At 28.6% G+C, this 27,261-nt stretch overlaps 1 protein-coding gene across 1 annotated transcript in view; it reads right to left on the bottom strand.

The window, feature by feature from the left end:
• Positions 1-22,923, bottom strand: part of LOC129608087 (protein amalgam) — a 132,205-nt gene extending 109,282 nt beyond the window's left edge. The window contains exon 1 of the mRNA XM_055519410.1: positions 22,887-22,923. Within this exon, the coding sequence (XP_055375385.1) occupies positions 22,887-22,923 (37 nt within the window). The remainder of the gene's footprint in view (positions 1-22,886) is intronic.
• Positions 22,924-27,261: the final 4,338 nt, after the last annotated feature.

Here is a 27,261-nt window from a genome sequence, read left to right as displayed (position 1 = left end):
GTAGGTATTTTTTTTTGTAATAATCTCGCTAAAACTTTATTGCTATTTTGTAGTATCTAAACGTATGTATATGACGATATGAATTGAGATAAATAAAAAAAAAAACAGAAAGAGAATAAGATAAGAATATAAAAGAGAAACATTGATAAAAGCATCCTTTTTCTACCCTTTATACATCAACTGTATCCGAAATATCTTAGAGAAATTCAAATAGAATACCTTTTTCTTTTTTATAGGAAGATTTCAGAAGTGAATTAAAGAACTTACACATTTTATACAGCGAAAACATTATTTTAAATCGATGCGCACCTATATATACCTAGAAAGTATAATATGGGATGAGCAGGTGTTTCGAAAATTAGAATAAAAATTTTAGATACTATTTTAAGAGAGGAATAGGATAAAATTACATTTGTAAGACAAAATATGTGACCAAGAAAACAACAAACTTTTAAGAATTTTTGAAATTTACAAAGTTTTTCCTACTACAGCAATACTATTCATGAATTGAGTGTTTGTAATATAATATATATATGATTTAAAGAAGAGTATACGAAATGAGAAATTCTCAAATTCCAGTAAATTCTAAAATAAATTAGTAACTAATTGAATATAAAATCATAGAGGATGCTGAATGGTAATATCAATAAAAATTCAAAAACCGGAAATGAAGTTGTAAAATGGCATTTGCTGTGGAAGTCAATCAACCCCAATTACTCTTACCAAGAGTGATATTGAAGAAATTTTATAGGGAAAATCTGAGAAACTTCTTAAAATTGAAGTTTTAAGATGACTATCCAAAACATAGAAATTAGTGACGGTATCTAAACCCTTATGATGAATGGAATATTTGAGAAGTTCCAATAATATTATTTTTCAATTGTGTCAAAGTAAAGTTTGCCGGCCTGCGTTGTTACAATGTTTTGTTCGAAAGCTTTTCAGTTTTGACAAAATTATTTTAGAAACTAGAGCCGACCTTGTCGTATTTTGCTCAAATTTTCGATTTAATCGGTAATTCACATTTTGAAAGCTAGTATCGCTGGTAATAATACAGATTTTTTCAAAATAGCTTAGCCAAAAAAAAAAATGTTCAACAAAAACTTGGAACTGAACAGCAGAACCAGTGTTTCTTAATCTTAATCCACAAAAATTTTACAGGACCAATTATACCATTATGGTGACATCGTTGCAATTTATATTTCTAAAATTATTTTATGCGATTATTATCCGATAACGTCCAGTCGCAATTTAATTTATTATGGGTTTTCCACATTACTAAAAAAAAATATCATTTTTCACTTTAACATTCTATAAGTGGTTGATGCTAACAACTAGTTTTATGAAATTTACAACATCACTTTGTTTTTTTTTGTTGTTTTTTATCATTTCTTCTGTACTTCATTAGCTTTTATTTTCAATTTTTTTCTATTCTATCCTCCTATTTTTCTAATGATCCTTCTTTATATAAATAACTGAGTATGTGTGTGTTTGTAGCACTCTTCATAGATTTCTCATTTTTATTACTATTTTCATCATTATTTTTGTTATTATAACTTTTATGATTCAAAAAAGAAAACAGAAACAAAAGTTTTTATTTTATAGATTTTACTTGCACTGTACCTTGCTCTTACTTTCACCTCCTTTCACCCTATATCGTCCTCGCATCCGCACTTTTCCAGTTATTGGAATAGCTATGAGTTTCGTCTCACTTTTTATTTATTTTATTATAAAATTCTAAGTGTTTTCATGTATTTATTTGTATTGCATCTTCGTTTCTCTCGTTGTCCTCAGCCACACATAGAATATTTTTGTATACTCATCTTGAAAATGAAAAACAAAAACAAAAATGTTCTCATCCTTTTTTTGTTTCTCGCAAAGCAAAAAGTAAACAGAAAACTACGTTATATTCATTTAGATTAATAGGACTTGTAAAGCTTCATATCTCGCTCTATTCATACGAACGTTTTTTTTTATTCGTATGTTTAGGACACTTGGGTATGTTCCTCTTCATTCCTGGCTTACACATATACTCGTATGTATAAAGTTTACTTCTATATTATAAGTGGGTTATATGAAAAAAATATAAATAAATTTTATATTTTTATTTACACCGTTATAAAAACTTTCTGTGTAGTTTTGCAAGTGCACTCATACCTTCTGTTATATTTTGTAATAATAGTATACATCTTGGAATATGAAGGATTAAGTAAATAAGTGAAGGGTTGGATTATAAGAACAAATGAAAAAAAGTTCATCAGCTAGTTCGGGTGCTCAACGGAACTGAAATACTAAATTTAAAATTCCTCAGTTACGATTAAAAGTGTAAAACCGGCCTCTAATGAAAATTTCATTTCCGAACCAAAATATTCCAGTGATAAGGGAAAAAGTAAACTCAGATATAAATTTTCATTAAAATTGATTCAACCGAAATTGAAATATACAGGCAGACTGCCATTTCGCTAAAAATAGAGGATTTACGCTCCTTTGCTATGGAAATGTGAAAGCCGTCGGTAAAAAGTGGTAATGTGCAAATATCGAAGTGTGAATTATTTGCATCTCGATGAAACCTTATCCGAAGTCCTAATGGAGATAAGGGAAAATAAAAGTAGCCATCATGAACGAAATCGGTAGAATAGCGGATTTTTATCCGCAATTCATCACAACGTCGCGAACGGATATCCAACACATGCAACAACCAAAAAACCAGAGATTGGGTTCGGTACTGAGAATGGATAGCAACAACATGGAAAGCAAACGAACAGTGTCTCAGGCGAACCAAAAGGGCTCAAGCTCATTGGAAAGCCCTGAAGTTGTTCTGGGAATGGTGGCTGCGGAAACGAGGAACTAACGGCCAGTCTGAAATTATTTCGAAATTAGACGGACGGATGCTTTTTGCATCCGCAAAGGCGAAAAAAACGACGGTGAAGTAACAGCCTATCAATAAGCCTTTGTCTAAGGGGGATTTGTCCACAAGCAGAGGCCGTAATAAGTAGTATGACTGTGAGGTGCATTCAAGTTAATCTACATTATGCAAAGATGTTCTACATTATGCAAAGGGGGGTTTATGGTTCCCTTGGTATGCAGACGTTGAAGGTGAAGATTTCAACATACTTTCCTGAATCATAGATCATATAAAACTAAACGGGTATACTACAAGGGTTTGGCCCCCAAGGGAGATGATTGAAGGAGCTCTCGTGGGCAGTATTAGATGAGCTATCTTTTCTTTCAAGCCTTTTAAATCACTAGGTGAAGACGATGTAGTTGCTGCGTTTGTCAGAAATTAATAGCACGAAAATTGCATATTTTCCGGGGCTTACCAGTTACTAAAACTGAACTCCTCATAATCTTAAACTGCACTTTGCTCATAATTATAAACTGCACTATATTTGAATTTTTTCGAATTGCCCTATTTTATTTTGAAACGACACAATATTAATTACAAATATTATGTATACCTAGTTCCACTTAAAGCTAATAATTGTATGGAGACACATTAATTTGAAATGCCCTTTCTTTTATTTTTCGTAATGTCTGAGTTTATTAAAATTTTAAAAATCCTCTTTCATACATTTTTACTTTTAATATTATATTATTATCGTGTACTTCTAGATTATGTTTGTATATAGGCCTAATGAAACTTATTTTCGAACACATCTACAAACATGTTATTATTATTATTTGAGCATGTAAGATAACAAAAATAAATACAATCAATAAAAGGATAGAAAAAAAAATAAGAGAAGCAAGAAATATGAAAAGAAAGAGAAAAAAATAAAGTAAACATTGTGTAAATTCTATAAAATATAAAAAAGAAATCGTATATAATGAGAAAAAAAGGACATCTGCTAACAATTTTTGTTATTAAGGACATTCAGAATATATTCATTTTTTATTATCTGTTTTTGTTTGTTTGTTTGTTTCTTTTATGTACAAAAATTCCTTTTTTCTTGTTTTTATCATAAAGTCAGTAAAATCTTTCTAAATCAGTAACGTTATTTAAAAAGAGTAAAACAGAAAAAAAATAAAGGAGTATAAAACTTAAAGGTTTTATTATATGGAATTCAACTTTCTAAAACGGTGATGATGATGTCCTTTTTCTATCAAAAGAACAAAAATAACAAAAAAAGAAAAAAGATTTTCATTATTATTTTGATTATGTAAAAAATTGTATCGTATACAGCAGTGATTGAACTCATAAAAAAAATTTCCCTTTTTTTTTGTTGCCATTCTGGTTTTCCTACTTTTTTTTTTTGTGCTTCTTATTATTAAAAAAGAAGTCAAAACATTGAATAAGCATTTTCTTTCTCTTTACCATTTTTTTTTTGCTTTTTACATTTCATGCATTTCATAAACATGACTTTCAACATTTATTGTAATAATTTTACAAATTTCTTTCAAATGATTGATTCAGGAATGACGAAAAAATCGAGCGATACTCGATGGTAATCGGATTGTTCTTAGAATGATATTTTGGAGAACAGTTAATTTGTTATAAGAATGTTATTTGTATGTGTACTGAATAGCTGTCAGTTAGAAGAAAATAAATGTGTTTGAGGAATTTTATTGGAGTAATGCACTTAATAAGCTTAATAGGAAAAGATTTTCTAAGATGTTTTCTGTTGAATTAATTGTGTATAATTGGTCAAATTTAGTGTTCTGAACACAAGCTATTAAATAAGGTTTTAAAACAATTTCTGAGTAAATTTATGTGAAAATGGTTTGTTTATAAATAATTAAACAATATTATAGATTTGCTGCCTTGAATTCAAAACACCTTTACCAGTTCTAACTGATCAAATTATGATCTCTAATTTTGTCTTGAAAATAATTAGGCTAGAATTAAACAAAGTATTGGGAGTAAAAAAAACTAAATTTTACTACACAAATTATGTTTCCCACGGAAATGTAAAAATTATTTCATTAATTGTTTAAAATGCAAGTAAAATTTTAATTTAATTTTATTTTTAATTGTTGCTTAAACATGGCAAAATGGAGGATTATCTAGATAGAACCTCCTTAAGTCATCCCAATAGAAAAAAATGATTAAATTTTCAATTGAATGTCATGGAAATGTTCTATCATCGGAACATTTCGGAGTAGAAGACCAGGTTAAAAACTACAACAAATCAATTAATAAGATCCTACATGTGGTTAAGAGATTGGGAATTAAATGAAATACTCCAGCGTTCTCATATTTTAACATGCATTCTTGTGAGCAATTAAAAGAGAATGAAAAAAAAAACACATGTGTTTTGTGGATATATGGGCGCTTTGGCAAAAAGTCCTTCAGATTTCGCCATTTTTTTTCTATATTTAATTTTTATTTACTTTTCTTTCTTTCTTGTCTTAGTTTTTTTTCCCCTTTTTTTGTTGTTAATTTTTTTTTTGCTACTTACAAGTATTTGCTAATGAATTTTTAATAGCAATTCTTTTGGTTTCTTATTAAAGCGTATATATAAAACATTAGAGGAAAAAAAAAAGAGGGAGGAAAAACTAATTTTAGAAAAAAAAAACAGAAAAAAAAAATCAAAACCAAAAGAAATTTTTTTTGATACTCGTACACATATCTAGTGAAAAAAAAAAAAACTTTTCCTCAAAAGCAAAAATACGAAACAGAGAGAAAAATTAAAAAAAAAGGATGAAAGGGATAATGTTCTTACTTTAATATCAGTGTATATGTAAGTTTCAACCCACAACAAGTTTGTTTTTTGCTTCTTTTTCCCATGTTTTGTTTTTAACAACTTCTACAAGTCACTTATTATATGGAGGCCAAAGTCCGATCAAAAATTTAATTGGGTTTTTTTTTGCTTTTCTCTTTAGTGTTTCATGTTTTTCTTCTCATCTCTCTTCCTTCATTGTAATGTTGGTTTGTTGGCTTATTCCTTGCATACTCGTTCATATGTCGTGTAGGAGTGAGTTTAAGTGAATTTGTCCTTAAGTAAAGTTAGAGTTGATTTCAATTTTTTCTTTTTATTCGAATAGAATTTTAAGGTTTTGCTTCTTTTTTTTTTTTTTTGTTGAGGTTAAACGAATTTTTTTAGGTAGTTAAACAGGAATTAAATTAAGAAAAGGATATTGCTTAAGGATATTTTTATTGTATTCAATAATTTTAATTATTGATTTCAAAGAAAAAGAAAAAAGTTAAAAAGCAAAATTCCTTTAATATCTAAAGGTTTTTAATTCTCTTTTTTTTAATTTAATCTTATAATTGAGTTTTGAATTTACTAAAATTTTATATAATTTCAATTTTAAAATAATTTGAGTAGGGTCGGTTTACACAGAAAAGAAAAATTAATATCTTAATTTTTAAGCTTTTTAGTAAATTTTCAATTTTGGTTTTTTTTTTTATTTTGGGTAAATTTTGCAGTTTTATAGAAAATTTAATTATCTAGCACATTTTTGTGTTTTTCCTGCTTTGAAGTTTCATTCTGTTACTTACCAAAATAATTTAATTTAAGCATTACAATATTGGCGGATTTCCATAGAGAACTTACTGAGATATTATGCTGGTTGATTACTAAGAATCTCACGGAATAAAAGCTGCAGGTCTCGTAGAAAGTATATCTTAATTATAAATTTCGATGACTTCAAATTTTATTGTAATAGGCTTTAACAGTATTCTCACATTTTTTAGAATCAGTACAATTTTTCAATTTCAATCAAAATTACTAAAGTTGTACTTATTTATAGTAAAAATATGCAACTGAACGCTTAAAAAAAATAAAAACGTAAAATCGAGGCGTAATAAAAATCCTGTTACAGAAGCTCGACATATCTCAAAAGTTTATCAAATCAGCTCAGATATCAATTTTCTGCAATAATAAACTCAAATATAAATTTTCGCGAAAATCAGTTCAACCGGACTGGAGATACAGGAGTGCACAAATAGGCCTCAAATCAAATTTACAATCAAATAAATATCTTTCTGAGGGTAGTTTATTTATGCTTCCCTAGCTTGGAGAAATTCATTTCCGCCTGAACCTGAATACGCGAAATTTTTTTTATCGCAATAACATCTTTTATTGCAAGCAATGCGGTCGGCGAAAATGCAGCCCTAAGAATTGAACAACCAATGAACGAATTTAGTCTTGATTCCTAACATATTAATTCAGAACCAACCATTTATAGTTGAGCCTGGATAAGAACAGTAGTTCGGGTTCATCAGAAATGTTGATCTCGGGGAGGTGCTTTACGCTAGACACTAGGCATTGAGCGGGTTCAATAGATGTTTACAGTCACAAAATTAATAGATCCTTACAGAAACAATAGAAATTTCCAGTCGTGGTGCATCATCGCCACAATTTCTAATCTACAATCTGCAGTCTACCTACGAGGGTCACTATTTATATTTCGGGTCTAGCAATAAAAAACAAACATTTATCATTGGAAATGGTTTTATTGTTTTTCAAAATATTCCCCATGAAGATCAATACACTTTTGCATGCGCTGAAACCAATTTTCGTAGCACTTTTTCCACTCCGATTGAGACACCTCCAAAACATGGTTTTTGAACGCATCGACTGCTTCTTCAGGTGTTGAAAATCGTTGTCCACGCATTTTTTTTTTGATGTGAAGGAATAAGAAGAAGTCATTGGGTGCTAAATCAGGACTGTACGGCAGATGACCCATCAATTCGACATTTTGAGTGCTCAAATAGTCCATTGTTTCAGCTGATTTGTGAGAGCTTGCATTGTCATGATGAAGAATGATTCGCCGGCGCTTGTTTGTTTTCCTTATTTCTTCGAAAACTTTCGGCAAACAGATGGTGGTGTACCATTCAGAATTGACCGTCCTACGTTCCACTAAAGGTATTGTGGCCACATGACCGGTTATACCAAAAAAAAAAACGCGATCATTTGCTTCGATGTGCTTCTTCCACGAACAACTTTTGTTGGATTTGGCTCGTCTTGGAACACCCATACGGTCGATTGCTGTTTCGTTTCGGGCTCATATGCATAGATCCATGATTCATCACCTGTGACTATCTTATAAACGTCTTTTGACGCACCGCGATTGAATTTTTTCAACATTTCTTTGCTCCAATCGACACGAGCCTTCTTTTGTGCAATCGTCAAATTTTTTGGGATCCATCGACAACACACCTTTTTCACGGCAAGATGTTCATGTAATATCTTATGTACGCTGGTGGAACTAATGCCCAAGGATGCCTCAATCTCACAGTATGTCACATGCCGGTCCATCATTATCATTTCGCGCACAGCATCGATGGTTTCCGGCAAAACGACCGAAATTGGCCGACCTTCACGAAATTCATCCTGGAGCGAACGGCGTCCGAAACCAAACTCTTGGTACCAGCGATTTACAGTGGTTTTTGATGGTGCTTCATCGCCAAAAGTCGAAACAAGTTGATCGAGACAGCACGAAAATTTTCACGGGACAATTCCATTTTTTGACCGAGATGAATTTTTCAAGTCACTGTAAACAAAACAATTCGCGCTCGAATGACAAAACGTTCTGAGTGAAGTTGTCCTAAAAAATGTCAAACTTTCCAATGGAAGTGTCAGATTGCACCTGGCAGCACTAGTATTGCCAGGACCCGAAATATAAATAGTGACCCTCGTATTCGTTATAGTATAAATTATGAATTAACATCTTAAAATCCAATTGATAACACATCACACTTTTCAAATGAAACTCAAAATCCATTTTACAACTTTTTATTGAATTATGATATTTGAATAAAGGCATAAATAATAATATTTTCCTTTAAAAAACATGGCACTAAATATGTTCTCTCTTTCTAATGAAATGGCGTTCATTAAAAAATAACTTCACGTTTTGTATACTTCCTATATAAAAAAGAATTCTAAGAAAAATATTAAAAGACATTATTTGATTGCCTATAATTTTTTATGGGTCATAATATAGAAAAACTTTAAAAATAGCTGTATGTGTCGTCAGTTTACCTTCTCTTATATTGCATACTTATAGGCTATACAAAAATCAATAACCTATTTATAAGCGAATAAAACTTATCTTGCAAAATGAATATTAAAATATTCATTTTCCATATTGTAATCATATTCAAAATCGATTTTTCAGAAATATTCTTAAAGGAAGACCTCTGGTATATACATACATGCAAATGTATGTATAGGTATATATTAAATACGATTAAGAATAATAGCAGACATAACACTATTATACGAGTATACATAATCAAATTATACAAAAATATAAACATATAGCATTGAATTATAACAAAATCGAATCTCATTAAAATCACATAAAGTTCAATGCATTGATGTTTCATATATTAATATGTAGTTGTGTAGAATATTTCCCTGAAATACAAACAAAGAAAGACAGAATAATATTTATAATATTTGAGAAAAAATTAATGGTATATACGGAAACCGGTTTACAAGGATATCTAGTGTCCCGTGAAAGGACTGCTATTGCATCTTCTTTTATGATATTTTCCTGAATATCTTTGTATAACAATAGACTTGACTAGGTAACGTTCTTTTTATGCGCATAATATATAAAATATATTAAGTATGTATGTATATGTATCTATGTATTATGCAAATTAATGATATGTACATAAAAATATTTATTACATATGCATAACTTTTAAATATCCTTAAAACTACTTTTTAACATATAATAATATTCTTATAAGAAATAATGAAGTATATTGTTCATACAGGGTGAATTTAGTTCCAATTGCAAAAAAATCGTTTTTCTTGTTGGAAAACATTATTTACAGGTTAAAAACACTTTCTGATTAATCTAGTTTACCTTAATGATGGTGCCATTTTTATAGAATTAGTTCGTGTATCATTTTATTGTGAATGATTATATAACACTTATTAATTCGTTCGGATACAACGAGTATCTACCAAGCGAAATATTGCTTAACGTGATGATATACCATAATCAATGAAAAAAGGCTGGCTCTAGTAATTTAGTGTACTAGCACGGTAAATTTATAAAAGTTTTCCAATTTTTTTGATATTTGACAGTAATAAATTCAAATGAAATTCTGGAAGGGGTCAGCCGGTTATGCCGATTAATTTGGATAGCGAATATCAATTTCGTGATTAGTGAGTCAATTTAAGTTTGAAACACCGGTATTCTTATTAACAAATAATAATAATCCAAAACAATTATAGCCATACTCTGTACGTTTTTTGTAAAAAGAAGTGTAATCAATAATTGATAAAAAGATGGACTACTTAAGATAGTTCCAATTTTTACCGAAAATTGTCCGATATAGAATTTTAAAACTAATTACCATGAAGGAACAAAATTAGTATAAACATTTTCTTGTAAACAATCCGAAGGGGCTAACATAACAGCTAACATCTAGGAAACTATCCAGTATTTGTAGTAAAGGAAGGTGTTTCAAATTTCCTACTCAATCCCAATACCAACACTTCAAGATAATGATTTTATAGTTATCAATTCATCACTGGAATACATTAGAATTAATTTAGCTCGTGACTCATATTATCGGATTAAATAAACCAACACATTTTATTGCCGTAAGTTGCATTATATATACAACAAAAAATTGCAAGTTGCTCAATGTACTCAATCCCTACACAGAATTAACTCAAAGTTGTATGATTTGAAAAATGACTCGGCAACAAAATGCTTAAATTTTTTAAATGAGTCCTACCAAGCCTTAAAAAAGGAGTACCATATAATTTGTTGTGTGCCTTGTACTCATATGCTTTCACTACCATTTGCATTTTATTAGAACAGAAGCATAGAAAGTTTATCCTTTTTTGAAAATGTTTGTTTTTTCTATAAAAAAAAAAAAATTTTTTTTTGAGCGTGTTTCTATTCTAAAATTTTTAAGAAATAATTTTATTTTATTCATTTTATTATTTTTATTATTATTATGACGTTCTTAAATGACCTGAATCCGGATCAGGTTTTTATTTTTTCTATTCATTTTTCTTTGTTTTCTCTTTTTATTATAGGTAGGTGCCTGCTTTCATTCTCTTTTACATATATATAAAGTACAATGTACATCCTTATTAGTATAACAAGCTGACAATGATATAGAAAGGAATTTGTTTTCTAAGTTAGTTTGTTAGGGAGTGTGTGTGTGTTTTTATTGTATTTCGGTACATATGTCCAAAAAATAATATCAAAACAAAGAATAGCAACAAAAATATCCTATTTAGTTATTGTGTTTATATGTAAAAGAGGAATAAAATTTTGAATACATGAAAAATACTTTTTTTTTTTTTTTATTTCTAAAATATACAAGTGTTTAATTTATTTATTTCGTTTTTCAGATTAAATGAATGTCCACAAAAGTAATATATAAGATTTTTAGAGCTTAATAAAAATCTTGTAGTCTAAGAGGTGTAATTTTCTTTGGTTGTAAAGAATGAGCTGATGAACATTTAATGTAAATTTTCTGGAGGAGTTCTATTTATGAGGTCTTTGAGTTTATATGGGTTATTTTGGATATTGACGTAAAAAAATTTGTGCCGAAAAGTGCAATTAGCGCTGGAACACAGAGGCGCAATTATTATGGGCAATATGCAATAATTATTGCATATTCTTCATTTCTTTAAAAATGGTGAGGGGGCACGTTATGGAAAGCGCGTAGAGCATCGAACAAGTCAGAACCGGGCCTGATAACAACAGTCTGTTTTCCCAAAAATAGTACAAGAAAATGAAAAATTAGTGAATCTACTATATCTATAGCCATTTTAAAAAGTCGACCTATACGATTTCTGTCGGTATTTCAAGTTCATTTCATTATATTTAGAAAATGTAAGTTTTTAACTGAACTGGACTTTTAAAATTTATTACAGATTATTCTTTTCATTACCAATACCCACTTCACTTAGAAAATTTCCTTTTTAACTCTAAGTTTAAATATGGCCTAATTAATTTTTTTGAAGTGTCTGTTTGACCAAACTTCCTCTTTCATTAGAAAATCTACAAAAATTTTAATATTCTACAATATACAACAGTCAAACAATTTTCGAACATTACAAACCATTTTCACTACAAACTTTAACCCATACGAGAAAAAGAGCTTGAAACATATTTTGTTGAGGGCAAGAGTGATACCGTCCTTAAACCAATTGTCATAAAATTTGCAACGTGTTTAACATTTCCATTTGACATCTCCTTGTCTGTATATTAAAAAAAAAATTTATTTCCTATTGTTTATTATGTTATATATTTTCTATGTCAGGTAAATGTCCTTTAAATGTGACTTTATATAAATTTTGATTTCATTTTATTTTTATTTTTTGTCTTTGCTTCACTTTTTTTTTTTCATATTCAACATACTTTATGCAAATGATGTTGCATGCTGGTATTCCCAATATGTACGTTTATGTATGTATATACATATACATATGTAGAATAGAATTCTAATATCAAAAGAAAATTTTATGCAATGTAAAAAATAAATTATGCATGAAAACTTCATGCTCAAGCAATAACTTGAACTCTTGAATGTAGGTAAAATTTGATACACCGATATTTTGTTGTTGTTGTTGAAAATATTGCATGGAAATATTTTTTGTGTTTTGGTACGCGTGTATATGTGTGGTTATATGGATTTAAAGATAAAAGGACCAAATACAAATAATATAAAATTTTTATTTAAAAGAAAAGAAAAACAAGAATATTTTATAAATTTATTTGTATGTGATAGTACAAAAGTAAATGTAGATATGAGTGTGTTTTGAGTGCTCTAAGTCCAACATATCCAATATAAATGTTTAAGTATACCGGCCACATTTTTGTTGAAAAATTCTTCTAGCAATGTTAAATAATACTTACAACGAACAAGAATCTTTGTGTATCGGTAAAATTCTACACTAGTATGAAATTCAAAACTGTGTACTTATTTAGTTAAAAAATGTTTTTGGTTGTAGATGCATAACACTACTATATTAGCATTTGTGTACATTCATAATGTTTGTTAACCTCATAGCAATCTAAAATAGAGTTAGAGCTCAAAATAATTCAAAATTTCAAGGCAGAATTTTGTGGGAAAACAAAATTTAAGATGTAGTCTCGAAAAATGCTCATTTCGGAAAAAACTTCTGAACAGGGTTAAAATTAATCAAAAAAGCCTCTGTGTTTATTACTCTAATTGATTATTATATTGAAAGACGGTGTGTTCCATTCCATAATAATATCAGCTCTCCCTTGCTATAAGTTAATTATCCACGTCATAAACTACATATAATTCAGTTGTTGTCATATAATTGTGTCATTCTACAAAGTATTTGGACAATATGAACCAAATATCTACTAGAAGCTATATATACCTTCGCAAATTCAAATAGTTTCTAATAAGAAATTTTGCACGAATATACAATAAAATCTCAAATAACGTTCAATATATTTATTAAATAAATAGCACGACCATATTATTTGGATATTGCACGGTTTTGTTTAAGTAAGAAATCTAAGGATTTGTACATAACAGGAATGCAGAATGCAATATGTTCTTGATAATTGAACGTACAGAATAAATTTATTGAGGTACAAGCCTATAGTACTATACGCTACCTGGAATCGTATATGAATAATTAGAACATATGGGTCCGTGTAAAACGTTTTACCATTATTTGTTTCCTTCTCATTATTTGTCTACATGCATATATCCTTATAATAATATTTATTTTGGACGGAATTTTTAACAGATACAAAATATGCATTAAATTATTTCCAGGCTATTAAATGATTTTTGTGTATAGCATAACATAAGGCATATTACGTTCAAATTATTTTCTTTATTAAACATAATATGCAATACATTTACAATGAAATAATCTAGCATACTGTTATAATAATATCCTTCATGAACATCTATTATAACAGTCATTATTATATGCATATCTTTATGTGTATTATACATATGGGTGGTATTAAGTGAATATCCTATTTGATTACTGCTATTGACCGCTTATTGTGTAGTTAATTTGTGTAGTAGCACACAAAATTACATAATTTTGTTTTAAACTAGAAGCATATTTGGAGTTAGTGCGTATAATATTTGACACGAATTAGATTAATAACATAGTTGTTGTAAAAAATTTTCGAAATATTGTCGGTTTAAATATGTGAAAGAGGAGACATTTTGTGATTTACTTTTGTTCAACTCTTCGTTTCTCATTATAGATTATGAAAGTTTGTGACAATAATATGTTAATACTGAATTTTAAAGTACTAGAGAATTATATCGCAGATTTTGTTATTAAAACATGATAATGATGGTAAAAATTGTAAGAACTTTTAATATTTACGATTCTTTTTTATGATTTTAATTTATTTTACAGTAATTTCTGTAATTGTATTAAGATTACTCGCAATGTCAACATGAAATACTCGCAATACATGAGATTACTCGCAATGTCTTTTTCAAATTAGTGATAGCTTATCACTTTTAAATTAACATAATTAAAATTTTTAGAAATTCACTCACTTTCTCTCAGACATATCACATGTTTGTCCTATACTAATATTATACATTTTACCTTGCACAATATCACAATAATTAAGTGCCCATAAACTAAGCCCCATCATTTTATGTACAAAAAATGAGCAGAAGAGTGACGAAATTTTGCAAATTTTGAAAAAATTTCCACTTAAAATATAAATTTTGAAACTTTTATTTGATTTTAAAATTAACGTATAGGAGAATGTGTAATTTGAAGTTATTCAAATACTTTTCTGAAATAAATTTGATTTGATATTTTGACACACAGATATCAAATAACAATCAAATTAAATTTTTATATTACATTTTTACTCGTGTTTTTCTGGAGTGTTTTTCGAAAATTCGAACCACTCATGTAGATAATCTTTGGAAGAACACCACAAATTAATCCTAAAATGTCAACATTTCCTCATAGCACATTTACCTTTCTCAAGGTGAAATGTCATCAAAATTTCTATTTATTTACTTTCATATAACATTGTGTGTGTATATTAAGTTATACGACATAATATGAATTCTTATGTAAATACAAAAAAGAAAACAAGTACCATGTAATTTTCTTTTGAAACTAAATAGTACAGATATCCTTATACAGGAAAAGAAAAACTAATAGGCATGCTTTTGTACAAAATTTCCTGAGGTGAAATACAATCCACGCTTGGAATAAAAAAAATGGTGCCTAAGCATAAATTTTAGAAAAATTTTTTTTTTTAAATATGAACATCACATATACGCAATATTTTTTTCTGAAGAGAATTTTAATGAAATTTTATGATTCTATCATATTTTCAACAAAAACAAAGCTGGTGAGGTGGAAATATGAAAGAAAAGCGTAAAAGTTTAAATTTGTCGTTTGTAGTTGTAAGCGTGGATCTTATGTTCAAGGCATTCGAAAAGACGAAATTTGCAAAATTAGTTTTATCCTATATAGGATGATGTTCGATCATTATATAGGGTAAACTTTATATGTTGTGTCTTTCTTGTGGATGTATTCCGTGTAATTGTTGATCAGATATTATTCCTAAGAAGTTGATAAAATGAACGACGGAAAGCGAATATCAAGTAAACAAGAAAAATTGGAAACAAACTCCAAAGAAGAAACAAAGTACGTATAGGTTGTGGGTTAATAAAGGGAAATATGGTCCAACGAGTTTCTCCACACCAGCCACTGCAGCCAACCGTATCTTATTGTTGCCCGTTCATATTCCACTATTACGCTGTCTGAGTTCCAAGTAAATACCTAAGGGTATCTCAGGAAGTTGGATGTTAACTTCCCAAAACTGAAAAGCCCAGTCCAAATCATGTGCACCACCTGACGTCTAGAATAGTACAGCCACACAAAATATTTATGATTGTCCTTTTATCACCCCGACGGAGCCTACACAAAAAGAGATTTGATTTGCCCAGCTTATGCAAGTGATATATAACCGGGTAATGGCCGGTGAAAAAGTCAGTAATATCACGAACCCGATTTTGATCTATATCCAGTAGCTTTGAGGAGAACTTCCTTAAGCAAGATGGAAGAAACGGCTTCGCAGCATGACATCATCAGTAACCTTCCATTGAAAATTCAATTCTCTTTCAAGCGAAACGCCTAGTCTACCCTGAATGGCAGACATTGACAGTGCATATAAGGTGACGGCAAGAGTGAGTTAGTAGTTATTAAGCTAAATTTCAATTGAATATGAGATCAATACCTTCCTTATTCTTGATAATCCATTAAGCAACAAAAGACGTAATGCCAACATTTTCAATGTTAAGGACATTCAGTTATTATTTTTTTCGATTTTTTGATTTTTTGTTGAGTTTTTTATTTGCTTTTGAGTGTCAAATTTAAATTGATTAAAAATTGTTTTGGGCTTTTACTAAGTTTTATTTTTCGTATTTTTTGCATATTTTCACAAATAATGTGTCAAATACTTTTGGCACGTTTTATAAATTAAATATGTAAAAAAAAAAAATATTTTTTTTATGGAAGAAAAAAATATCAAGTCACCTTTGAATATTAAAAATATAATTCAGGTTATTTTTTTACTTTTTCTCTCTCTCTCGCTCTCTTATATTTTAACACGAATTTGTGAAAATTACAATGTGCATGGTAGATTTGGACACCAACCAAATAAAACATTTCTTATAATTTGAAAAAAAAAACCATTGAGTGCATAATCAAGGAAAATGCTGACAAAGGCTTAGCGAAATATTGTAAAACGAAATAAAAGATTCGATTGCGGATTAAAATTTAGTTAAAATCTTCAACTGGTCTGGTTAGTATGTAGGTTAGTACACAATATACACAATACAGTGTGGCATGATGTAGGATATGAGCGCAATATTCCACATTATTTCAATAATTTGACAATAATTTAAAATGTTCCTTTAAACAAGTATAAAAACTCTATCATGAAATCATTTATATAAAATATCCTGTTTTACTGCTAATTTTAAATTAAATTCCAATGAAAATTACAAATTTAAAGACCTTGAAAAATTCTCAATTAAATTTTCGAAAATTTAAATAATAACGTATACTTCGGGCACGAATAAGTCGCGTGCACCTTAGATCCAAAAGAAAATACCACAAAAAATGAAAACCACATAATCCTTTAAATCATTTCAGAAATAATATTCAAAAGAAGGAAGAAATCCTGATATTACTGAATGAACGGTAGATAATTTGATTATCTTAATCTCTTCATTACAACTATACCTATCTCGTTCTCTTTCTCGTTCTCTATGTACAATATAAAATTTTCCACTTATTTTTCAATATTCAAAAAGTCATTAAAAAAGGAAAAGAAATTTTTCTTTTGTTTTCCTTTTTTTTTCTGTCATTTTTTTAAGAAAATTTCTTTATTGTATTTTTGAGAAACAAAGGAAAATAAAAAAAGAACCAAAAAGAACAAAAGGAAATTTACAGGACAAACTTTCCATATTTTTTAAAGGATAAAAGCTTTTCTGTGTCTCTCAAACCTTTTAACAACAAAAAAAAAAATTTTTTTTATTACTATTTTTTTGTTTTCATTTTCATTTTGTTTTGGTTAGTAAAAAATTGCTTAACTTTTATTAATAAATTATTAACGGCATTTTAGGATACTTAAAACTGTAAAAAGAGAAAAATAAAAAAAAAGGGGAAAATATAAAATTTCTTATAAAAGTTTTCCTTATACCGTTACATTACTATAATATAATTTTCTGGAGAAAAATGAATTAAAGATGGCTATGTAAAATATTATAATCCTATGCATGTATTGGTGAGAGTTGCCAGATATAATTAAGTTTAAAAAAATAGTTCGTCATTATACTAGTCTGTCGTCATTGTTTATTGCGGTCTAAATCAAATGTTCTGTCAAAACATTACTGTTCTTAAACTTAATTTCTTGCTAAATTTTGTGTGGAACCTACAGAAGGACAGTGAAGGATTCCCAGAGAATATTGTTTCTGTAACGTATGGAAACATGTAAATCAAAATTTATTCTGCCCAACAAATTGTATTCTACCACAACTCTTCTGTTTATTTATTTCCCATTATTTTACTATGACCCTGAATGAGTCCAGAACCACATGGCAGAAGTTAAGCGCATAACCATGTTACTTCCCTATAGCGTAATTAGATCGATGAAGCAATGGATTATTATATGTTTTTGTGATGAATCTTACAAAATGTGAAACACCTTACTATTTTACTTAGGTTTAGGTCTGGGTCGAAGCGGCTATTAGAGTCCCCAATTAAGTCAAGTATGCTCTTAGTGGCATTGTAATTAACAGTGATGATTATTTTGTTTAAACATGCATACATAATTTAGTTTTCAGATGTGAAGAGCACGGCTTTTTTATAGTAACCGCGTACTATATAATGGTCAATGGTTGGCCATAAAGAATCCACCCGCCATTAATTAAAAGCAAAAAACTAATCATGCGGAAAGACTTATAGCAGGAATACGGTAACATTATGTAAGGTATACTTTGTAACATCGAATTTAAGAAAGAAAAGGATGATGCCATTTACAATGGACTCATCATTTTAATAATAAACAAAAAAAAAAAAAAGAAAAATATGAAAAATGGAAAAATTCTCTGGAGAAAAATTTCTTGACACGTTATTATTTTACGGAAACGTTACAAAATATTTTTATATGCTGAAGTTTTTCTTAATATTTTAAGATATTTTTGAATATTTTAAAAACACAATATTACAAAAATCTTTTAGGCATCTATCTGTGCGTATATGTGCACGTTTTCACAATTCTTTGTGAAATATTCTTTGTTAAGTAAAGTTGAATATAGAAAATTAATTTGATATAGAAAAAAAATTTTTTTCTTTAAAACTTTTTGAAAAGATTTATAAATATAAAAATTGTCCAAAAATATTTTAAGGTCACCAATAAAGAAAATTCTCATTTTTCGTGAGAGTTTTATGGAATTTATTATTAAATTTTCAAAAGTATTCGTTTTAAAATTATTTCCTACAACATTTTATGTTCTTAACCATTTTGATGAAAAGTGCTGGGAATTCTTTTAATTATTTCCAATGAAATTACAAAGTAGTTTTTTTGTTTTCTTTAAATTATGTAAAATATTGCATTTCTTATTAATTTTCCAAGTTCAAAATTTATTTTGAAAAAAAAAAAGTCTATTCGGAACGTATGTACGTTGTTCGTATACATTTTGATCATGAAGGTCTATATAATATTCATTCTAAAATTTGACACATGTATGATGTATTCATTTCAATAAGGCTAGTTAAAATAAGCGAGGTATTGTAATCAACCTAATCTATGATGCTGTGGTTACGATACCGTTGCTTTAACCGAAAAGTTTCGGGTTCAAACTCTATAAAAATTATATAAATATACGATACTGAAAAGAGATATGACCAAAGGAAAGGAACGGCACCAAATAATCCGAGCCTTGTTACTGTCAGAGCATAATAGTCACACAGAATATGTATGGCTGTTTTCCCACCATCCCGACTGAATTTTTACAAAAGTCAATCCGATTTGTCCAGTTTGTGCAGATGATAATTTACCAAAAAATCATCGGTTATGAAGTCAATAATTGTACAAAGTCGATTTCGATCTGTCTCCAACAGTTCTAAAAAAAACTTCCTTGATTCCCCCTCTAAGAGGTTCACAAAATGCGACAAGCCAAACGAAAACAATTGCAGATCGATTCTGTGTCAAAGCGTCAGCAATCTCATTGCCTTTTCGTCCCATGTGCCAATGAAATCCAAATGAACGTTATCCTGTTTTTTGATGCCAACTCCATTAGAGCGAGCACACAGCTCTAACCTCGAAATGAGCCAATTTGAGCGCTAACAACGCTGTTTTGCTGTTGGAGAACACATAGATGGTGCAATTTTTACATCAGGTTTCTAAGAGTGATATTTATATTATTATATCGTATTCACTCTCAGGCAGATCTCTATTGCATACGTTTCAGCTTGAAACATCGAGAAATACAGGTAAGGTTTTTTGTCTTTAGAGGTGCAAAAAACCTTACCTGTATTTCTGTATCAAATAGAACGTTAATAGTTTTTTTCAATTTTAATATAATTGTGCAAATACCTTTTTTATAAACGGTTTTATGCTGATCCCATCATTTTTTTTTAATAAAATTGAACATTAGTTTTATGTAGCTACTTTATCACTAAAATATGAAAAGTATGAATTGTCATTATATTTGACATTTTTATTATTTTAGTCGAGGACTTAGAATTGATGAATGAACACTGAAAGAATAGAAACAGGGAAACTACAGGAAGAAAATTCGTTTCATATTTCGGAAAAATATCACATTCTCTCTTTCTTCTTGATTCGGCTGTCAGCTTGCAAGAAAATATTGAACTGGAAGGAAATTTTAATTTAAGAAGAATTATGGACTTCTTTTCTTTTGAATAAGGTGATGGATTTTGCGTTTAAAAAAACACTATCAAATTTAATTTCTTTAGTCACAAATAAAATTCATTCTCTTCTTCTAAAATTTATTGCAAACTATGAATAATGTGATTTATGACTGTAATTGCGTTTTTCGTGAGTGAAAGTTGTTCAATTTAAAACCAAAACATTTTTTGATATGTTAAGAGAAATGGGAGAATTTGAAGAAGACAGAGAAGGGTCTTCACTTTGACTCTTGCTAAATTTTTTTTCTTTACTTCATTAAAGAAGAATTAAAACGTACTTTTAAAGTACAGTACAGTTTTAAATGAGTAATTATTTTAAATATAAACGAAAGAGCAATATTGTAACTTCAAGGCTTCAAAAATCGGTAAAAACGAAAATTAAATGAAATCATTGAACTTTTATAAATTCCAATAATAATAAGTAGCGCATTCAGTTAGAAGGTTTTTAGTCGCTTTAAATATTTCTAAAATTTCATGTCTATTTCATTAGAAATTAAATTTAAATTTTAGTAATGAATTTTTATTATCATATTTTCCATTTCGTTAGAATTAATTTGTCTTTTAACAACGACAAATGCAATAAAATCACCCCAAATGTTTCATTAGAGAAAACATTAAAATGTCTGGTATTTATTCCGCCATTAGAAATATACCTAGTTACAATTTACATTTATAAATGTTAAATTAATTAAATGAAACCATATAGAAATGAAATTAAATTGAAAATGATACTGGAAACGTAACGAAACTAAGTGTTTTCACGTCAGATATGAAAATCTATGCAATGCTAAATGAGTTCAATAAATCGGATCATAATTTCTAAAACGGAGACGACAAATTTAATAAGAATTATGATGCTAAAAAGTAAAAGTGAATATAGGCTTCTTTATTAATTTAATTATCAAGTGACGTATACAGGTGTAAGAGAACACTAGTATCTTAATAGACTATTAGCTTTAATGAAGATTGCCATATTTTTGAATTTAATTGGAAAATATCTAATAAAATGATTCCCCACTTTAATAAGTTTTCAGTTAAAAAAAATTTTGCCCCACTTTGCACACATTTCCCAATATCGTCATCATATTTTTTGTTTTGCCTTATTATCCCATTCCGACTTCAGTTTAATGTGCAATTTAATTACTATGATAAACTTAAGAAAACAATTTCAAAAAATTTCACAAAAGACTCTTTTAAGATTCTTAATAAACGCACAAAACAATTAAGAGAAAAGGAAAACAAAAAAAGAAGACATATTGTACGACCTTACGAAATTTTTTTAATGAAAAAGACAAAAGAAAACCTTATTTTAATTTTGAGATCAGCTGTGTTGTTCATCAATCAATTGAAATTTTTCACACAAAAATTACAAACAAAAAAAAAGCAATGAAAACAAAGAAAAATTAAAATAAAAATTAATGATTAATAGCATTAAAATTTATATGAAAAAACGTGGCTCCATAAGGATTTTGAATTAGAAATGTATAAATTACATTCTACAAACCTTAAAGAATCATTCTTATGAAAATTCTCGATAGAAGCCCCATAACTATAAGAAATAAATAAGAATTTGTTTCAGTTAATTCCTAAGATTTTTACTTAATTTACTTAATCAATAGAAAAATTTTGTCCTTGAAAATTTCCGAGATGAACTATAGAATATTATCACAGAAAAATCAATCAAAAGATGAAGAGAGAAAATTTAAGGAGAGAGACGCACGTTTTTCTAGATGTGTAATTCAATACCTCTGAAATTCACATAAATCAGTGGCCTCAAACACAAACCGCCTAACTCGAGTTAAGACAAAAATGAGATATGTTTACCAGCGAATTCTCCGTTTTGAGTTTCATATGCTCACAAAATTTGGTGGTTCTACGACTGTTGTAGCCGGAGTTATTGTCGAATTCACACATGACCTAACTCGAAATGGTAACTATGTGCACTTGCACTAATGGCCTAAATCGAGTTAAGGTCAGAAAACATCTTTTTTATGTTTTTGACAAACCACTTATTTCGAGATAGGCTATTGTTGCAAATCGAAATTAGTGACATTTTTTTTTATTTGTATGAATTTTTACAACCGCTTATCTCGAGTTAAGCTTTTATTGCAAAATTAATTTTGAGTTTTTTTAAATACTAACTCGACATAAGCGATTTGTGTAAAATAATAATTGTTGGTTGTTTAAACTAATCTCGAGTTAGGCGATTATTGCAAATACAATTATATTCCAAAAGACTTCTTATGTTGAGTTAGGTTTTTATAACGCGTGCAAGTAAGAACAATACATCAAAATTAAGCGTTTAGTGTTCGAAATAATACATGATTAGTATAGAATATTTTTTAGTTTTTTTTAGTAACAAATATTTTATAACGCTTAGCATATTATTTTATGTGATATATAGTGCAGGTACTTTATGTCCATGGTTTAAAATCTTGTTCACTATAGTTATAATTAAATCTTACATTCAGCGACAATTAAGATAGTTGTATTTTTTAACCCAAAATATAAAACATCTGCACAAGTTACCTGCATTATTAGTGCTCTTATTACCCAAATATCCCATGTTTAAGATTTGAATTTTTTTATTTAACAAATAATATTGTAGGTCATTTCGTGGTTTACCTGCGACAAATGTTTTTTTCAATTGACGGAGTAGATTGTTTTGCCTTTGTAAAACACATGTTATTAGGAAGATCAAAATTTTGTGTTATTACAAAGCAACACTTTTATTATACACTAGTAAAACACATTTTGTTAGGATATTCAAACTATTATAATTTGCAAGAGTTTTCAATAAATAAAATTGGTACATCTGGGAATAACAATATTTTGTTATACTTTTTGTTACTCATTTCCGTGAGATCAAATTTCTTCGATTTTCAAATATTTATGATATTTTTGTTATTTCGAAGCAATTATTTTTTACAAAGACAGTTATTTATTATTGTTTTTAAATGTGCTGATGTTGGAAATTGTTAAATAATGCAAAAATTATCCAATATAAACTTTATTCACGCTTAATAAATGTGCGTTAAAAATTTTGGAACTTGCTAGGAGAGCTGAGATGATTGTGGCGGATGTTAGAGGTATTGCAATATATTTGAAACTAACATAACGGATTCAAAGTGTTTTAAAGCATAGAAATTAGCGAAACTGGCCCTATAGTAAATAAACAAGTATTTACACAACAGATCTTACTTTGAAAACCGAAGTTAATACAGTTTTGAAAACCGCAATTGACTTTGGTCGTGGTGACTGTATTAATGATCCTGATTTTAAAATTGACAACATTCAAAAGCAAGTTTTCGGGTCCTATTGGGCATGTGAACATATCTGTAGAGATAAAAAAATATGAAAGGCTTTCTACTTTTATTCTTTTAAGAAAAATCCTTTTACAATTTGCCGAACGGTTAGAAAAATTCGCTTCATCTTTCCCGACCGGACTTCCTGAATGCACTCAAGTACATGAACGCTCGAAACTTACTCGTGGTCAATTTGTATGGAGTCTTAATTGAAAAGTAAATGCTGACAGCTAAAATAAAAATGTCGAGCAAACTTACAATATTCTTTGTTTATTTGATAATCAAATACTTATATACTCTATGATAGGAGAGCGAATTCCGAACCAATTTACTTTGCCACAACTTTTTACGGAGATCTATATACTTTTTACAACAGAACTTAGAGAAAAACTGACGAACAAACCATTTTCTACATGTAATTAATAATACGTCTCCAAGATTTAATTTTCACAAGTATCGAATTATTATTTTCTATACGAGTTTGAGTTCACTATCAAATTTGACTTTTCATTACAGTAGTTGTAATGACTCACACTCGATTTTATTTTGTTTTCGATTTAAAAATTTTAATTAATTCTCATTTAGTATCATTATGAACAAGTAAGAAAGTCATATGGACTATAGTACATAAATAAAATAACAAACACAAAACTCATAAACTCATTTTAGAGATTACTTTATGTGCTCATTTTTACAATAATGTAACAACTTTGTCAGATCCGTTGCACAATGAAGCCTTTTTGTAATTAAATTACTTTTTGAAATTCTCTTAAGTGGAAAGAGTCGCACCACAGATTTCAAAAAATTGACTTCCAAAAATATTTTACAAGAACAGTTTATACAAAGATTTTTTATATTTTAAGACGAGGTGTTAACTAGTTAGATTTTCAAGACATGCTCCAAATTGAAGAAGAAGAGAAAATTAGTCCCAAAAAAGAAAAACTTAGAGTACTTGATGCAATTTTTTTATCTGTTGGTTTACAAATTTTACAAAGCGATAAAGACTGGAGATTTAGCAGATACTCATCCATATTTAGTTGGAGAATCCGAGAGAGAATAAAAGATACTGTCACCTTTCTTAAATTTAATAAAAAAATTATTTTTAAACTTATAGAAATAATTTGTACTTGAAGTTTATTCATTTTTTACCTCAATTTATGTTTTTTATGACAATGATTTGAAAAAAGAGTGAAAAATCAAATAACGTAAAAATAATATATATATTTCTTCCCTTTTTAGTATAACTTAAGTCACCTAAAACCATATCTTCAGTTTTGCAACAACAGCTTAAATCGACTTAAATTTGACGAAAATGCAAAAGTAATTTTTCACAAATCGCCTAAGTCGAGTTATGCTTTGCAAAGTGCTTTTTATAAATTTTGTATAACCGCCTATCTCTCTTTTTTCATAATTAAGAGAATACTATTAGTTGTTTTACTTCAGATTATGAGTTAATCGCTTCCTTTTTTAATTATCTTTCAATCAAAAAAAAAATTGGTTCAAAAAACTTCATAACTTTTTTCAAAATTTAATTTAAAGTTTAAAATGCATTTATCTCGAAATCACTAAAACAGACTTAAGTCGTTTGTGCTTGAAGCCACTGAAATATTCTCAGGATTCTATAGATAAAGAAAACCAAACTGAAGATAAAATTCTATTAAATTTTAATAATAATTTTATAATTGAAAAATTATTAACTGACATTAAATGAAATTGAAAAACTGAAAAACAAAAGAAAATTTTTCAATTATATAATTAGAATAAGAATATAATTAAGTATAAGAAATAGAAAAACTGAAAACAAAATTACAAAAATATCATTTGAATTGTAATTAAGTTGGGATTATTTTCAATTCAAATTCTGAATAATGATTCAAAAATGTGAATCAGAAAAATTTGGCAAGAAAATGCCTATAAAATATAGAAAACCTTAAATTATTTTCTATTCAAAAAATTTTCAAAATTGAATCACTCAATATTTTAGTTGAATGAGAATCATAGGAATTCGGGAGTGGCACAATTAAATAGAATGAAATGCATTTTTGAAGGTGTCTTAAGTAATACATACAGGTGTTATTCAATAGATTTTGAAAAAATACCATCTCTTGTTTAAAAACGAGAAAAAAAAATTAAGTTGACCTTGTCAACTCTGTGATACCCGTACGAATTTGTTATCCTATGTGCGAATAACTAATGTGCCATAACTAACTGTGGGGCAGACTATGACTTTAAGTTGCCGTATTACCATATTAATTTATGCAAAATTTCAGTACTATGTGTTTTTCAAAATACTGGTTGTGCCAAACTACTATTGAAGTTGTATGGCAGCTACCAGAAAGAGTCAAGAAATTTTAGCAAATTTTATCAAGCACATTGGCCCTACTAATATTTTCATTTGTGTGAAATTTCAATACCATAGCTGTAATAGTTTCTGAAATATAGTCAAATAACTTTTGAAGTTGTATGGCAGGTACCAGAAGGAGTCAAGTAATTTCAACGGCTTTTATGAGTAACATTGGTCCTACTAATATATTCGTTTTTGTGAAATTTCAATACCACAACTTTTATAGTTTCTGAGATATAGCCAAATAAATTTTGTAGTTGTATGGCAGCTACCCGAACCGGTACCCCGATCATGTCCAATTTAAATAGGGTTCTGGCACTTACTACAAAAATCATTTGTGAAAATTTGGTGAACTTAGCTCAATTAGTTTTTGAGTTATCGTTGGGACGGACAGACAAAGCTAAATCAACTCAGAATTTGACGCTGATCAAAAATATACACTTGAGTCTATATCTAACGCCCTTATTTTTTAGCGTTACAAGCGGTAAGGCAAATTTAGTATACCCTTCGAACATACGTTCGTACGGGTATAAATACTCGGAACAATAATCTCATCAAGTTTTCTATTATTTAGGCTTACAATGGGATTGATAAGATTTTTGTTTCTAAAACAAAATATGACCTTAAATGAAGAAAATTTTTAAAGAAAATTATTGAAATTTATATTAAATTGTTCATAAAACATTTTTAAAAATTTCGGTTGTCAGTATGTACTGCAAAATATATTCGATAAACTCTTACTTCAAAATATATTTTTGAAACGGCAACACGACGTCAACAGCTGCGGAGTTCCAATGTTCCTTCTAATATAGGTCATATTCTCATATATACATGATATGGGTAGTACAAAGCACAGAGATGCCTTTAGAAAATGTCTATAGAAGTCAATCATTCTAATGAACACAAGAGACTTGTGGACCATACCCTCATCTGACAAAAGAATGGACCATACGGATCAAAATTTGTACTGAAATAGAATCTGTGCTGAATGAAATACCGACATATATAAAAACAAAAAAACTAATTTAGGAAGTACATATATGGAAACCTTAAGACTTCGATTTAATGCTCAAACGAAATGTTTGTAGTAAATTTACTACAATTCCAATAATATCGAAATTACATTTCCCTTACGGATAACGCTAAAATGATAACCTTATTGTCATACAAAATTTGAATTATGTAATTAATCAAATTTTTTGAAAGTAAAAAAGAAAGAAAAAACATTTCTAATTTAATTTTGTTTTCAAACAAT

Source organism: Condylostylus longicornis, unplaced genomic scaffold, assembly GCF_029603195.1.
Source record: "Condylostylus longicornis isolate FDR11 unplaced genomic scaffold, ASM2960319v2 ptg000030l, whole genome shotgun sequence".
Classification (NCBI taxonomy): domain Eukaryota; kingdom Metazoa; phylum Arthropoda; class Insecta; order Diptera; family Dolichopodidae; genus Condylostylus; species Condylostylus longicornis.
The sequence above is the reverse complement of the archived record's forward strand: the minus strand, read 5'-3'. Positions and strand labels throughout refer to the sequence as shown.